This window comes from Notolabrus celidotus, chromosome 19, assembly GCF_009762535.1.
Source record: "Notolabrus celidotus isolate fNotCel1 chromosome 19, fNotCel1.pri, whole genome shotgun sequence".
NCBI lineage: Eukaryota > Metazoa > Chordata > Actinopteri > Labriformes > Labridae > Notolabrus > Notolabrus celidotus.
Genome location: NC_048290.1, coordinates 6,303,035 through 6,318,862, shown reverse-complemented (window position 1 = coordinate 6,318,862; position 15,828 = coordinate 6,303,035). Strand labels below are relative to the sequence as shown.

Here is a 15,828-nt window from a genome sequence, read left to right as displayed (position 1 = left end):
CATTTGACTGCAGGACTAAACATGAGAAACTGACTACTCTATAGTTTATCCCCAAGCTGTCCCCGCCCAGCAGATCCTACCTCAGTGTGGGGTGATTTGCTTCAGGAGTACTGCTTTTCCTTGAGTACATTTGCATGTCCCTAAGCGGTTTTCTTACACATACTAAACCCCAAATCACATCCAGGAGCTGCTCCTCTTAAATGTTTCACTGCTTATTGCACCGGGGTGTTGTTGTACTCTTTTGACACATCACTTGTTGCCATAATTGGTTGGCGCTAAATCCCTACCTGGTGTTTTTTTTATTTTTCTTCCTTCCACCACCTCAACCCACTTTGATGTCCCACTTATCACCCCTGCATTGAAAGTAGTTCTGTGCTTAGATGAGAAAAAGCTTTTTCTATTTTTGCTTGGGTTTCTTCTTTACTCACCAGGATGCTGCCTCAGTAGAAACCACACACTCTGATCTGATCATCCTAAATCCATGCTGTAAAGACGGCATTAAATATTGATGGCGGTATCGTGCAGAACAACTTTTTTGTTTTGTTTTGCTATGCTAGGCTAACACTGTGCACTGTGCAAGATTCCCTTACTAATGAGAGGCTTAAAGTGTTGCAAGTCATTTTCACTGGCGTCAATCTGATCAAAGCTCAAATACTGCAGATTATTGAATAAGTGGGTGCGTGGGAGAAAAAATATTTTGGAGATAACTAAAGAGGGTTTTCATTAAATATGTACACGAGGAGGAGTTTGTGTACAAAAAAAATACACTTGCACTTCTTAAATTGCACAGCAGGCAGTGTTGGAAAAATTGGGGCTTCAAATGATGAAAAGTCATATATTAGCCTCACAAAAAAACACCAGCCAGGAGGATTCTCTGAGTAATGTAATCTGTCAGAGGGACCAGCAGGAAACAATCCGTGATGAACTGCCGTCCAATTGAGATGTAGAACTCCTTTTATTTTTTTTTCTGCTGAGAATCTGTGGAGCAAGAATCATTTGACACAATTAAAACAGACAATGTGGCGCATTTAAGCATGGCCTAGCTTGTTACTGACTTAATCAGACATCCACTCATTCATTGACTTCGAACTTTAAAGTCGGCCTTTAACACACATTCTCACACACAGATAATGCTTCACTAACGGCACTACGATCAATTTAGACGTTTTCAGTAAGGCTCCATGAGAAGAAGTGAAGTCCGGCTCGTGTGTCATGTAAAAAAAGCATGTAGTGAGTTAATAACCTTTTGACTTTTGTTTTCCTGTGTGCATGTAAAGAGGGCGCCTCTTACACTTACACTATGGTGTCATTTAACATTTATTTTATTATTTTAAATAATACAATAAATATACTACAAATGAACATTGGCTTTGGTAGAGTTACAAGTTCATCATTTTTCTCTCCACTTCACAATCGTGGACATAACCATAGAAAAAACTGACGTATCCTGATGAAGAAGAGACGTGGACTGGAGATCATGTCACTCTACAAATTAGTTATAACAAGAGAAAAAACTTTACAATTTCATGCATACAGATAGGTTTTAATGCTTCAAAAGACATACAAGAGTGGATGGCCACAGTAAACTTGAATTTATTATTGACATAAAAACCAATATAACTTCTATCCTCTTATCCTTACACAGGTTTGACAAGACTGTGAAAACAAACAAAACAGACAGACAAATTGAAATCTACAAAATAAAACAAAGAACAAAAACAATGGCAGCATCACTGCTGGTTCTGGAAATTTACAAGAATTTGTCCTTTTTATTGAGAGCAACGTGTTTTAAAAATTTGGGTGTACTGCATCACAATGAAAAATAAAGCCAAAGATCTACAAGCATATTGAGTTACCTTAACAGAAATGGTTCAAGTCACATATTGAAGATAAAAAATAAAATAAAAAGGAAATAAAACAAACCTATGTATGAAGAGCTGTAAAGATTCTGTGGTAGATACTAGTGGTCATAAGCATAGAGAGTGCATAGTTTGAACAAAGAGCATAATTACAATAAGGGCAAAAAAAAAATAGCGATTTTTTATTGTAATGCTGCACGAGCTAACTCTGTAATCTAATTTAGCGACCTGCTACTGCGGTTAAATCAAGAAAATATACTTTTCAAGTTGTTCCCCGTACAAAACAATTGATTTCAAGCCATCATGGCCCATAAAGCTACAAATATAAAACCTTTGGTGGAAGGGTTTTAGGGTTACCAAAAACTCAACTTTGGACCTTCTCCCTTTGGCCCAATCACAACAAAGTCCACTCCTCAACTCCACCCCTCCATCACTCTGATGTGGCACAGATGATCCCAACAGCAAAGAGCACAAATGCAGCGCCTTATAGCACAATGATATGCAGAAAAGCCGACATCTTAATTCCCTCAGGTTATTCCGACATTTTGGTACAAGTTTATAATCTGTGCGGTCATCTGAAGCAGGAGATAACATACGCCACCATGCTGCACTGATCTGGGAGCGGATATGTAGAGAAATGGCATGCAAACACCACCGCTGAACGTTAAAATAACAAACATAAAAGGACATGGATGCAGCAAAAGATCCACCTGCGTCCAAACATGGTGGTTTTTAAAAGAGTCAAGGGTCGAGGGAGGGGGGGGGCTGCTGGTGATTTGAATATATCACCAAATAATCCTTTCATTCATATAACAACTAGAAAATTACATAGCACCACAGAAGAGAGAAAATAGCACCTAGGTTTTTGATTTCTTTGTGTTCGCCATTAAAATGTGACATCATCTCCCATTGCATAGTCAGACAGGTGAGTACTTGAAGGGGACAAATAAGAAGCTGTTTATTAAGTTAATGATAGCACCACCAGAGGAGGTGTTCTGTTCAGAGGGCACCAAAGGAGGAATGTAGGATTTTTTTCTTATGCAAATCAAACGGTCACATAATATCACAGAGTCGTTTCCGTCTTTTATTTCCATTCTGTTCTTAAATTACAACAAGGTGTGCTCCACAACTGCAACAAGACAGGACTTTCCCAATTGTTTGTTTTTTTTCTAATTTACAAGACGAATTTCCTCACTCTCCGTATATATTTCTTCTTCAATTTTTTTTGTTCTTTTTTTTAAAAAGATGTAACCCCATCTCCGTCGTCTCCTACCTCACAATTAATCAAGTCACATGCATGTTTTGAAGCCAGAAGAGCAATAAACATTACCAGGAAGAAAAAAAAAATATACAGAATGTACTTACAAACATAAAAATTATTTATATATATTTATATATATAAGATCCATTCCAAGAGAATGGGGAGGACAATTATGCACAAACAAAGCTCCCGTAGTGAATGAGCAAACAAAGCAACAACAACAAAAAAAAAGAAGACAAGTGGAAGAAGCCAGGGAGATGAAGGAAGACATGAAGTAAAGGAAAAAATAAAAAGCCAAATCAGATGGAGTCCGTGGCAATTGCTGCGGCCGTCTGGTGCGGCTTGCAGGTCTCAGGGTCGCCTTCGATGTCTGGGTCTTAAAAAGAGACTCAATCGAGAGATGACATGTGCGGGCTACAGATCTGTGCGTGCGTTTTTAAGAGGCAGGATCTGACATCCAGTTTCAAAACTTGCATGTGATGGAGAAGGCACACTGAGGTTTCAAGGTTATTTTTCCTCTATTCCTATAAAAATTTCTCCGTATTCTCAACTTGATTTCATTTTTTACTCATACTTGTTGCTTTATGGAAAAAAAAGTAACTTTTTTTTGTTTTTTACAAGAGTCCTATTCTTTTTCATTTTGTCTTATTTTTTCTGAGAAAACAAATATATGCTTTTATTTTTTCTCCATTTGCTCAGTAAACAGTCTTAGCCCATGAAACAGACGGGGCCCACTTCGAATCCAAACTTCTGCGTGGAGCCGCCAAAGTCGTTGAACATGATGTCCACAAATGGCACCTGCTCCACCTTTGGTGTGTTGATCTCAAGTACTGTCTTTTCATAGCCCTTTTTCAACTGTCGGAGAGAGAGAGAGACACAGCAGGAGAGAAGGGTTAGTGTGCTGGAATATTCCCTCAGAAATAAAGACATCACACGCTTTTTGTTCTGCTTTCATGACTGAGCCACAATAAAGACAAGAGGGACTCAAATCTCTGTGTCATGTCCTTTGATGAAACCCTAACAAACATCTCTTTGACTCACCGCACAGCCATCGACCAGGGCGCGGATGTAAGGGTTGTTATCATAAGACATCTCCTCGTCGTTGGAGCCCAGGAAGCGGATGGCTTTGTCGTAGTTGTCCGGATCCTGGTCGTGCCAGGCCACCGACTGGTAGCAGTTGTAAGTCATGTTCTGTCGGGCCGCCGCGCTCAGCAATCGCAAGAAGGTCATCTGGACCACGCCGATGGGGTTACCCTCCGCGTCCACGTATGAGAGCTGCAGGAAAGATTTAACTGAGCATCAAAAACATTACAGCAGAAGGAGGGACTGGGGCAAAGAACGAGTGCAGTGAGAGATCCTAAAAAGATTTAGAACACACTATAATCTCCACACCGCAGTGTTCTCTTCCCTTGGGAGACATTTTGATTTAATTTATGACTTTTAATTTGCTTTACTGCCGTGTTTGGATGTGTAGGACGTGTTTCTTATTGACAACACAGTCAGAACAAGGAGGTGTCATCCAAGGACACACACTTAATATACTGCCATGCTCTGGGAGAGCACAAACAAAACTAACAGGATTTCATTCGATGTGCCTGGATACTACAGAGGAGCACATGTTCCTGATCATCCAAGGGTACGGCTCTAGATAATCTACTGTACAGTTTTCTTATTGAGAACAAATCCCATTAAAAAGCCCAAACAAACAAAGGTTGAGTTTGGATAATTAATGCTTAACCTGCTCTGTTTGTGACACTAACCTGTAAACCTGAAAACAGGTCACAAGTATCATGTATTCAAAGGATGAGGCACTTTTGTTTTTCAAACCATCTCTGAAATAGGAGAAACGGGACTATTTTCACCTGCGGATGAATACACTGTCAGTCTCTTTGTAATAAATACAACAGAATGCTGTATGTGGGATTAAATCCAAATAACTTCTTTACTCATGACAGATTGTGTTCATTTCTGATTAGCTCTGGATTGCACCAGCCTTGCGTAAATTCAAACGTAGCCTAGATTGAACGACATTTCTAATTTAGGACAGTTTATGTAATAACATATTAGGGGGGTCTAAAATCTAGAGCATCTTAAATCTAACACTTAGCTCTGAGTAGGTGTTAAATCTTTTGTAATACACCAACTATAATGGGGCATCATTTTAGAAGAGAGGATAACTTGAAGGATAAGGAAGAGTAGACGGTTTTAAAGGCTAACTTTGATCTGTTCTCTCGCTACGATAATTTCATTTGCTCAAAACATATTTGCTAAATTGACATATGTTGTAGTTTTCAATTTCACCACTAGATGTCACTGTTTTTACTCAACACGAGCTGATGAATTATGACTTTATCATAATTCTTTGTCATATTTTACCAACATTTTGGTTGCTGTAACAGGAGGTAACAGAAGTTGTTTTTAGCTGTTAGCATGTTTAGAGGCGCTTACTCGTAAGCATCAGTGGCAACACTAATTGAGAAAATGCTAAGCAGTGATTGGCCGAATTGAGTGAAAACGTAATTTCTGCAACAATGTTGGTTGGTGTGGACGTTTTGCTTTACTTGATAAGATAAACCTTACATCTCAATGATGCAACCAAACAATGACGCAACTTAGATTATAACCTAGCTAGTTTCAATGTCTGGTTTTGTGTGGACTTAACACAGAACTGAGTCTTAATTTATTAGAAACAAGTTCTGGTTGACAGGAGGGATAATTTGGTATATTTTTAGGTCTAATGTCTTGAAGCTCTACTAATGTTGAATATTCTGCCTTTGAAGTAGTGCCTTCAGTGGGCCGGTACACTCCAGTACACACTACCTCCACTTCAGTATGTAAACCCTTGGCCTTCTGGGACTTTTTTTAGCCTACCAGGACCTCTTACCAGCTGCCATCACCCTTACCAATCCTCTCCATGTTACAGCCTCTCCTGGACGTTTTTAATAGCACCTTAAATACATACTCATTGAGCATGTGGACGCTTACTCATTGTTTTTGCCACATAGTAACATCAAATTAATGCAAATTTGCAAGTCACTCCAGTTTTGGATAGATAAGGAAATCTGAGTAAAAGATGATGACAGCAAAAGTTGGCCTGTCTCCAAAATGTGAACGAAGAGGAAGAACTGAAGAAGAGCTGGATGATGACACAGTTCTTCTTTGATCTTTTATAAACTGTAGAAATTTAGAACAAAAAACCTATGATGTACTGATACTGGCTGCATGTTACACACGCCAAAAAGTGAATAAAGGCAGCATCAGCATTTTTTTTTCTGCTTAAATCACTGCTTTAAAGCACAAAAATAAGGATAATTTAACACTGAATTTATAGCTTCCTAATCAATTCTTTAAAAGCACATTTACCCAACAGAATATTTATTTAATTATTAAAGGATAAGGCTTAACAACACATCCTTTTAAAGTGACAAAACAGCAGTGTGAGTTTATCCCTGTTGTTTTACACAAACATCACTCAAACAGGAGGAACCAGTAGGGACTGAATATGTATTATTACGCAGCTTAAAGTAGTCCCCACTGCACTGATTACTTACAAGAAAATGTTGACTCTAAATAAACATCAGTACCCATGTGCACCATAATCAAGGACCATGTCAGCCAGAGCAAATGCATGCTCCACTGATGTTTACTGTTAGTATTTTATTCATAGTGTTTAAAAAAAGAAGCTTTGAATCAGCTGTTCACACAGGTACAGTCCTTTCTTAGTTGTTCTTTTTCACAGGGATTTGTTTACAATATGAACTCAGAAGTCTACATTTCTTACTCTGAAGGCAGGGAGGATTTGGTGCAGAACGTTTCTAGGTCTAATGCCTCGAAGCTACTCTAATGTGAAAAGCTTAATGTGGAAAATTCTGCCTTCAAAGTACAAGAAAATAAGCAGAACTAAACACCTCATTTAAATCTTGATTATGTAATTATGTAAAATGCATATCCAATATTAGAAATTACAGCAAGCACATGAAAATGTAATTATCCTAATAGGAAATGTGTTGGAGTAATGATATGCTAATTGCCCGGTAATTAACCTATAATTAGCCCAGAATTTTTGAGCTTTTTGAGCCCATCTAACAGAAAAGCGAGATATATCCCATTAAGCTGATTGTATCGCCTTGTAATCCTGCCCGATAACACAGCATGTTTGGAACCGGTCCGATTACTGTCCGTAAGTGACTGATCTGCATACCAACCATCAGGAATCCATTAGATCCACATGGTTCGCTTCGTCTTTCAGACAAACAGGACTGACTGAGAGTAGAGCGCATGCAGCATCCATGCAGCAAGAGACGAGATGTGTTCTTTCTCGACTTGCTCTTGCATAAAAGCGACTGTTTACGCACGCATACACACATGCAAATACAAACCCAGAGCGTCGACACTCACTTTGACATCAGCAGCAATTTGGTCTCTGTTTTTTTATGCAGCTGATGACTGGTTTCAGCAGCGTTTTAATCACATCAATCACATAATTAAGACTTCTTACAAGATGTCGATGAGTGTCAGCACTGTGGCTCAGAATATTCTGATGTTTTCATCCTTCATGCTTCCCTCTTTTACCCCACCACCGCCCCTCACCCTCCCTCCCTCCCTCCCTCCCCGACTGCCCCGCTCAGCGTGTGGATCCAGCCCGACATCGCCAGAGACACATTACCTCTTCATCATCACAGCCGCAAGTCAACAGTGACTGAGTACCCAGAAGCCCCTGGGTGGTGACTGAGTGCCTGACCTGGTCTGACTCAGAGCTGCTCGGCTGGATCTAAGCAGTGTTTTAAGGGAGATGCTGGGAATGTGAGTGCGGCTGAATGGCTGCAGCAGAGAGAGGGAATGACACTTATTTTCCCCCCCCTTGTGAGGAACGAATGACCTGCCAAGGCAGCTAAAGAAATCTAATGTGTGAGGAAGAGAGGTGTAAAGTGATGTATTCAGTCTCTGGTGTTATTTTTTGCCTTCACTCTTAAATCCACTATGTATTGTTCTGCTGCTGCTTCTTGAGTCATTCAAGTATCAAGGCACACAGTCACTCTCAGGAGATGCTCTCTTAATGTAGCAGAGGCGTGGATATACAGTCAAGAATTTAAACAGCGAGGCAGCAGTACACTGTTTTCTATTTGTTCGACTCCATTAGCTGTAAAACATATTGTATCACTGCAGGAAGAAACTTGCCTGTACGCTCCACAAACCTCTTCTCCATTTCCTGGTAAGAGCATCCCCTGCTTTGTTCTTGAACTGAAGGTGAGCGCAGCTCGTGCTCCATCATGCACCTCAACCAACAAGCATATAAACGCCAAAGCATGTACATACTTTGAACAGCAGAACCAGAACCATGCAGAGCCTGTACAGTACACAGAGTCCAGGCCGCAGCCGGGACTTCTGGTACCGCAGGCAGGGCCACTTACCAGGGAACCTCTCTTGTAGTGACTATACCAAGTGCCTGGGGAGTCTTTGGGCCATTTTGCCATTTTGCTCTGCAAAATATAAGAGGCATTCAGGGAAGGGAAAAAGACTTGGGAAAAGTCGGGCTTACCAGTTTACCACGTTTGAATTCACTGAACCAGGAGCCGGGATTTTCCTTAACCCAGGATGTGAGCCTAGCCTGGGGGCATAAATCAACAGAGAGGCAGAGGAGGGAAAAAACAGCGGTGTTAAAGCAGCACATCTAACAGAAACACATCCCCTCTCCCCTTTTTTCTCCTTTCAGCCTCTTGAGGAATCCTCCAAACCTGAAACAGTATCCAGTGAGATCAGCCAGACCAGTCTAGGGCACCGGATTTTAGCGAGCCATTATGTCATTTTGTACAGTACAAACTGTAGCTGGCAGCTAATTGCTGCTGAAAAATTCATGAGTACACAGTGATTAATTAAGAAATGATCGCCTGCGAGGAGCTCTTATGCTGCGGCCTGTATCCCTGCTGTTCTGCGTTAGCGCTGTGCAGCCAGGGTGAACTGACTTTGTTATGCCATTAAAAGCTGTGAATTGGCCAACAGGGCACAGCTGTAATGGTCTCCACTATGACAGTGATGAATTTCACCATAATTAGATGGCGGCGTTTGATATGGAACTGTCATCAATAGCTTAATGCGCTAATGAATGATGGGCCGGAGATCACATATCCCTGGGAGATGGCATACATTAGACCCACGCTGCCTTGAAGGTGACCTTCAGTTTGTTTGCACAGGAGTGGAGAGAGGCTGGAGAGATGTATCCATGTTTTTGGAGGATTCTTGATAGCATGTCAGGCAGCGTGATTATGTGGACTGTATAAGTATGTGCTCCGGTAATAAAAATGCCAATCTTAATGCATGTGGGAGTGTTTGCAGTCTTGTTGAAGAGACTGGCAGCGCAGACTTTTTTTTCTCTTTTAACCCCCTGACAAAAATGAGAGCCGCCCATCACCGACGCTCTATAAAAAGTCTGCTTCATTATTCCAAGCTAAAGCAAACTCCTGCTCCTCTGAGGCCTAGTGAGTGGGATCATTAAAGTGGCTGTAGCACTGTGCTATTACACAACCCCCGAGCTTGTCACAGAAAGTGTTCTCAATGTTTCACCACACTGCTAACTCTCCTCTCCTCTACACACTCATGTATAATGAAGCAAAAATCTTCCCAGTGTGCCTGTCACCTGCCTGAGGCTTCACAGGTGATGAAGTCCTTAATGGGCTTGGATCTAAAAATGGCTCAGAGACAATACGGACCACTTAGAGGGAATGCATGCCTTTCCCTCAATTAAGTTATAAACTGTTGGAACTAAACTGAAGATTTGTGCTTTTTTAATTTTACTAACCCAAATACTCACACACACTTTATCACTGTATCTTTGTGGGGGCACAAAATGTTTCCCTAAAAGATTTCCTAACACACACTCAGACTTTCAAACTCTGCTTAGTATTTCTGTTATAATGTCTTATATTGAATGTTAAAATTTACGCACTTTTTGGGGTCCCATACACAAAAACTGGTGTATCTTGTTGGGGTCACTTACAGTTGTGCTCATAAGTTTACATACCCTGGCAGAATTTATGATTTATTGTGTAGTTTCTGTTGTCATTATGATATAAAAAGAGTAAACACAGTTGTTTGATAATAATTTGCTTCACCCAACCATTAGTGAAATCCCAAATTCTGCCAGGGTATGTCAACTTTTGAGCACAACTGTATACACTACCAGTCAAAAGTTTAGAAACACCGTCTCATTCAAGGGTTTGTATTTATTTTAATTATTTGAAACTCTGTAGATTAATACCAAAGACATCTAAACTATGAAAGAACATATATGGAATTATTTAATTCACTAAAAAGTGTTAAAGAAAGCAGAAAATGTTTTATATTTTAGATTCTGTAAAGTAGCCCCCTTCTTTCCTTCATGACAGCTTTGCACACTCTTGGTATTCTCTCAGTCTGCTTCATGAAGTGGTCTCCTGGAATGGTTTCTAATGAACATGAGCCTTGTCAAGAGTTCATTTGTAGAATGACTTGCCTTCTTAATGTGTTTGAGACCATCAGTTGTGTTGTTCAGAGGTAGGGTTAGCCCTATTTGACTACTGTTGTAATCCAGATTATGGCAAAACCAGATTATGTCGTAGTTTTGATGTCTTCAGTATTAATCTACAATGTTGAGGATAATTAAAATAATTGAAACACATTGAATGAGAAGGTGTGTCCAAACTTTGGACTGATAGTGTATTCTGGATTTCAAATCCTTGTAGGGTCTTGAACTAAAACTCACAGTCACACAGTGACTAGTTTCTATAATTTATGGGGGATCTAACTGATACAAAGTTATTTGTTTTCTGACTTTGTGAGGCAGCACTCACAAAACTGATGCAGACAAAATAGTCTTTCTGACTTTGTAAAAATGTGTTTACCAACACATAGGCTCATACACCAACAGTTTTTTAAGTCCTTGAGGAATTCATGGAGTCTTGTTGAGTCATCTCCCTCATCTTCTTGGTAGGAACCCACCAGGTAGTCTCATGGAGGCTAATTATACCGGTTCATGTGTAGGTAGATACAACAGAATAACTGCTGCAATAGCACCGTCTTGAGATGTTCAGGTTTTTAAGAATACACAGCAGTTAGTCCCGGATGAGAGGAAGAAAGAAAATCAGCACTTATCTGGAGTACTCAGCTTATTTTACTGTCAATCAAAAGACACACAACCTGGATGCTGATAATAGCTTCTGTTTTCTTTTCATGCATCTTCATCTTGTTAACTCTATTTCCAACCTCTCTCGTACTCAACCTCGCTGTCCACATTGCGTGTTTATTTTGTGTAAACATGGTCAGGCTTACCCCTTCAGACTTCTTATCTGGGTAGATGCAGCTCTCTCCGCCTGCTGTGAAGTTGCAGTAAACCTTGAAGGAGTCCCGGGAGCAGCCCTGGTTTGGATCGATCCAGTACTCACCTGGAGAGAAGGAGAGAGAGAGAACAGAATGAGGGAAGACATAACACAGCGTGTATGATTTGAAGCCTATCGTGTATTCCTTCAGGTCAGAGCGATGTCTGACATTGTACTGAGGGGTATGTGATGAAACATGTTTTTTTATCTTCACTGTCAATTTGTTTTGTGTTTACATCACATTCGAATATGTTCTACAAAGAAAAGTCATTTTATTTTGCTTAAGGCAAACACTGAGCATCTTTTGAAACACCATAACAACATCTTTTATGGGAAAATATTTACTATAAACTCAGAAACAAGTAGGGTATGTTGAGTATCATGCAGCTATGACTAGCTGCTAATATACTCAAAAGGAAGGGTGTAATGATGGCTTATGATTGGCTCTATGTTTAACTCAAACTAGATACATTTAAAGACTGTTTGTTTGTGAATTCAGTAACCATCTGGTCTGAAAAATGATCTGGAAAATATTTAGAGCCCAGCTCTTTTTTGTTTCACCTTGCAATCTAATGTAACTCAATGAACAATCATGAATGGGAGAGAAAAGCATTAAATCCTCTCAAATGACTCACTCAAAATTTAGCTGAGGCACTTTTTTTTAAATGTATATTCTGTAAAAACAGCTGTTAATTATCAAATATATCCTGTTGATGAAGTAAGCTTTTTTTTTTTTTTTTTTGACAAATATTTTTATTGCATTTTCTCAAAACGCAAAACACACAGAACTGCTCAGACACGACAGAAAAGAGAAATGTGGGTACAGTAAATAGAAAATAATTATGAAAATAAAGATAAATGACAGTGGGCACATTCTCCATCCAGCCCCTTTCATTCTCCTGCAGCAAGACAGGGCAGCTTCCAGATGACAATCAATACAGAGCATACACACATAGCAAGGCTAGAAGGTGTTTGTCAAGTAGTGAGCACTTAAAACAAAGTCACAAAGACAGGCTAGGCTGATCTGGGAAATCCACGAAGCAAAGAGGATGACAGCGTAGGCCCAATATGCTGCAAGTAAGGGTCCCAGACCTTATAGAAAGCATCTATTTTGGAGTGGAGCATGCATGTGATGTATTCACTAGGAATGCAGTCCATAACAATGTTGTGCCATGATTTTTTTGTTGGAGCAACATTCTTGATCCAGAAGAGTAGAATGTTCTTTCTAGCAGCAAAAGTCAGTATATTGAAAAGTCTCCTGTGTTTGCCGTCAGTGATCTGATCATCCGGGAGACCAAGTATCAGGCACATAGGGTCCATCCGTATTGAGACACCAAAGATAGCAGTCAGTTCATTCACAATACTAGACCAATACCTTTGTAACTTCACACATGACCAGAGGCAATGAACATAATTACCAGTCTCAGAATTGCATTTCCAGCAAAGCGGGGAATTATTAGCGTCCATTTTGTTCTTGACAACAGGTGTTATATGCGTGCGATGTACAATTCTGAACTGTACGGATTTGGTGCGGTTACACACAGAAATGTTCATGGCCTGAGACCAGACTTCCTGCCAGTCAGCATCATCTATAGCAACGCCAAGATCTTTCTCCCATGCTTGCTTGGTGGTTTGTGAGGTAAGAGGAGAATTGGAGTTCAGGGCTTTGTAAAAAACAGTAATGCATTTTTTATGAAGTAAGCTTTTTAAACCTTCTTATATTAATAAAAATAATGATGCATTTTATTTATAGACGCCTTTCTTGACACTCAAGGTCAGATGGAGTAAGCCAGTCTAAATAGATGAGTTTTGAGTTTGGGATTTAAAATGTGTGAGTGAGTCAGTGTTATGGAGGTCAGGTGGGAGAGAGTTCCAGTGCAGGTAACAAGGCGAGCAGGGGGGACAGTGAGATGGATGGAGGAGGAGGATCTGAGGGTGCGGACGGGTGTGGCAGTATGGAGGAGGTCAGAGAGAGATATGGAGGGGCAAGGTTGTATATGGATTTGAAGGTGAGGTATTTTATAGTTGACCCGGTATGTGATGGGGAGCCAGTGGAGCTGTTTTAGGATGGGTGTGATGATATGGGCGGCTGAATTTTGAACCAGTCGTAGTTTATGGAGGGTTTTATGTGAGAGGCCAAACAGAAGAGAGTTGCAATAGTCTAAACGGGAGGTGGCTAGGCTGTGAACAAGAATGGCAGTGGAGTGGAGAGTGAGGGAAGGACGAGGGAAGGTGATATTGTGTTTCTGTGATGTTCACAATCTGTGAGGTTTGTACCATTGCAATCAGCTAGTGTCACATCGGTGTAGCTTGAAAGAGGCGTGTCAAAGATGCATCCTTCTTAAAATCTGATTGGCCAACCGTGGTGCCACCCCAAAATCCTAAACCATGATTGGCTATTTGCTTTGTCAGAATGTGGTCCAAACGTAGGTGTTTCATTAATGCCCACAAATGCATGTTGAGAAAACTCTCCAATCGGACCCACAGCGGCCGCCCATCAAAATGTAAACTGTGTAAAGGCTCATTGATATGATTGTACCTCTAATTACAATGTTACGACTGCCATTTCAGAAATGGATAACTGTTAAACACTAGAAACTATGAGGTCATGCCACATGCCAAAAATGAGGTTTTATCTTTGCAGTTAAAGTGTATCACAAACCATCGGGGAAATCAGCATGGCAGAGCTGCAGGTCTTTGCAGGTGCGGGCAGGGTTGGCCTGTGTGCCCAGCGGGTGCTTCATCTGCTCAATCTCAAGCTTCAGGGAGTTTAGAGAGCCGAAGATTTCCTCCATGCCATCGTCGTAGTCCTTGTAGTTGGCATCCATGGCTGCGTCGTCCACCATCTGGCTGGCATCGATGCTCCTTCGTGATCTGCCCTTCATGGGAGCGTGCATGGGGAGTGGGTGGATGACATCGCCGGGAGGACCCTGTCATGGAGAGAAGGAAGAGAGCACTAGTCAGAGATGAGGGGAGGGATGATGTAAATGCCTGTAAAAGAACATAAAAGTCTGATGATTCAACTTACAGGAGGTCCAGGAGGTCCAGTTGTACCAGTCTCTCCCTTTGGTCCAGTTTGACCCTAAGTAGGAGAAATTAAATCAAACTTTAACTTAACCCAAAATCATTCTGTGAGATCTAAACACATATTTGTTTTTGTTTCTGGTGAGGTGTAGCTTAGAGTTCAAACACTTACCGATGACCCTTTAGCTCCTTTGGGACCAGGAGGACCCTGAGGGGAAGAACCAAGGAATCAATACCGGCTCAGAAATTATGCAATTCATTAACAACACATATTGAGTGTAGTCTTACAGGTAATCCAGGAGGACCAAGAGGACCAAGTGGACCTGAAGGGCCAGCAATACCCTGAAGGGAGAAAGAACAGAGCAGGAATTTATTGTTTTATGAAAACAGAAGAAGAAATCTGAGTTTTTTTTGTTACAGAATTGGCTGAAGCTTCATTTGGCCGTGCTAAACTTGTTAAAAGACAAAGATTATCAATAAAACTCAGTAGGAGGATTACTGGCAGAAATAGCATGACTCTCCCACAACACTCAGTCTGTCTTAGCTGTGCAGAGTTAAAAAAAAAACCAATGTGTGAGCATGTGTGTGTGCTTTTTTCACACAATGTATTTGTGTTTACTTACATTGTCTCCCTTAGAACCATGTGATCCTGGAGGACCAGGAAGACCCCTGTCACCCTTCTCTCCCTGTTCACCTGGGGGTCCGATGAGACCAATAAGACCCGGATGTCCCTGAGGAAAGAGAGCAACAAACACACGCACACATACATTGTCAATACGACAGTCAATAATACACCATTATAAACATTAGCAGTATAATACATCCATCCGACAGGGCCTCTAATGATTAGTGTAATGATTTGATGGCTGGAGGCAAACAACTGATCTAATCAATCTGTCAGTAAACAGACCCATTAGTCTTATTAAGCGCTGCATCGAAGCATTCATTTTGTGTGATGCTGAAGTGACTCACCTTTTCTCCTTTGACACCAGAGTCTCCTTTCAAACCGGGCAGACCAGGAGGACCCTGAGAGAGAGAGAGAGGGATTGAGTTGAATGAGGTCGGACATATTCTTTGAAAGATCTCAACTCAGAAGCCAAGTCTACTCACCATGGGTCCAGGAGGTCCATCTGGGCCTGGAGAACCTGGTAGACCTTGCTCTCCCTATATGGACGCACCAAGAACACAGTGTTTTTAGCTTTGGCCTATTAGAAACCAGATTTACAGTTAAGTCCATTTAAACACAAATTATTCGATGAGATTCTTTGCAGTCTACTGAAGAATAAAGACGTACAGCTGCTGCTTGGCGGCTTTATCAGACTGACTTTGACAT

The 15,828-nt window shown here is 40.8% G+C and overlaps 1 protein-coding gene across 5 annotated transcripts in view; it reads right to left on the bottom strand.

Annotated features, from left to right (window-relative positions):
- Positions 1–1,304: 1,304 nt before the first annotated feature.
- The window catches only part of col5a1 (procollagen, type V, alpha 1), a 102,063-nt gene continuing 87,539 nt past the window's right edge, over positions 1,305–15,828 (bottom strand). For 4 of the 5 annotated variants that reach the window (XM_034709435.1, XM_034709437.1, XM_034709438.1 and 1 more), the window contains 11 exons: positions 15,606–15,659; positions 15,468–15,521; positions 15,119–15,226; positions 14,784–14,837; positions 14,668–14,703; positions 14,500–14,553; positions 14,134–14,401; positions 11,425–11,537; positions 8,660–8,728; positions 4,162–4,395; positions 1,305–3,975 (listed from right to left, as the gene is read on the bottom strand). In XM_034709435.1, the coding sequence (XP_034565326.1) occupies positions 3,829–3,975; positions 4,162–4,395; positions 8,660–8,728; positions 11,425–11,537; positions 14,134–14,401; positions 14,500–14,553; positions 14,668–14,703; positions 14,784–14,837; positions 15,119–15,226; positions 15,468–15,521; positions 15,606–15,659 (1,191 nt within the window). In that variant the 3' untranslated portion in view covers positions 1,305–3,828. Of the gene's footprint in view, positions 3,976–4,161; positions 4,396–8,531; positions 8,601–8,659; positions 8,729–11,424; positions 11,538–14,133; positions 14,402–14,499; positions 14,554–14,667; positions 14,704–14,783; positions 14,838–15,118; positions 15,227–15,467; positions 15,522–15,605; positions 15,660–15,828 lie in introns of all 5 variants that reach the window. The other variant, XM_034709436.1, reaches the window with a different exon arrangement.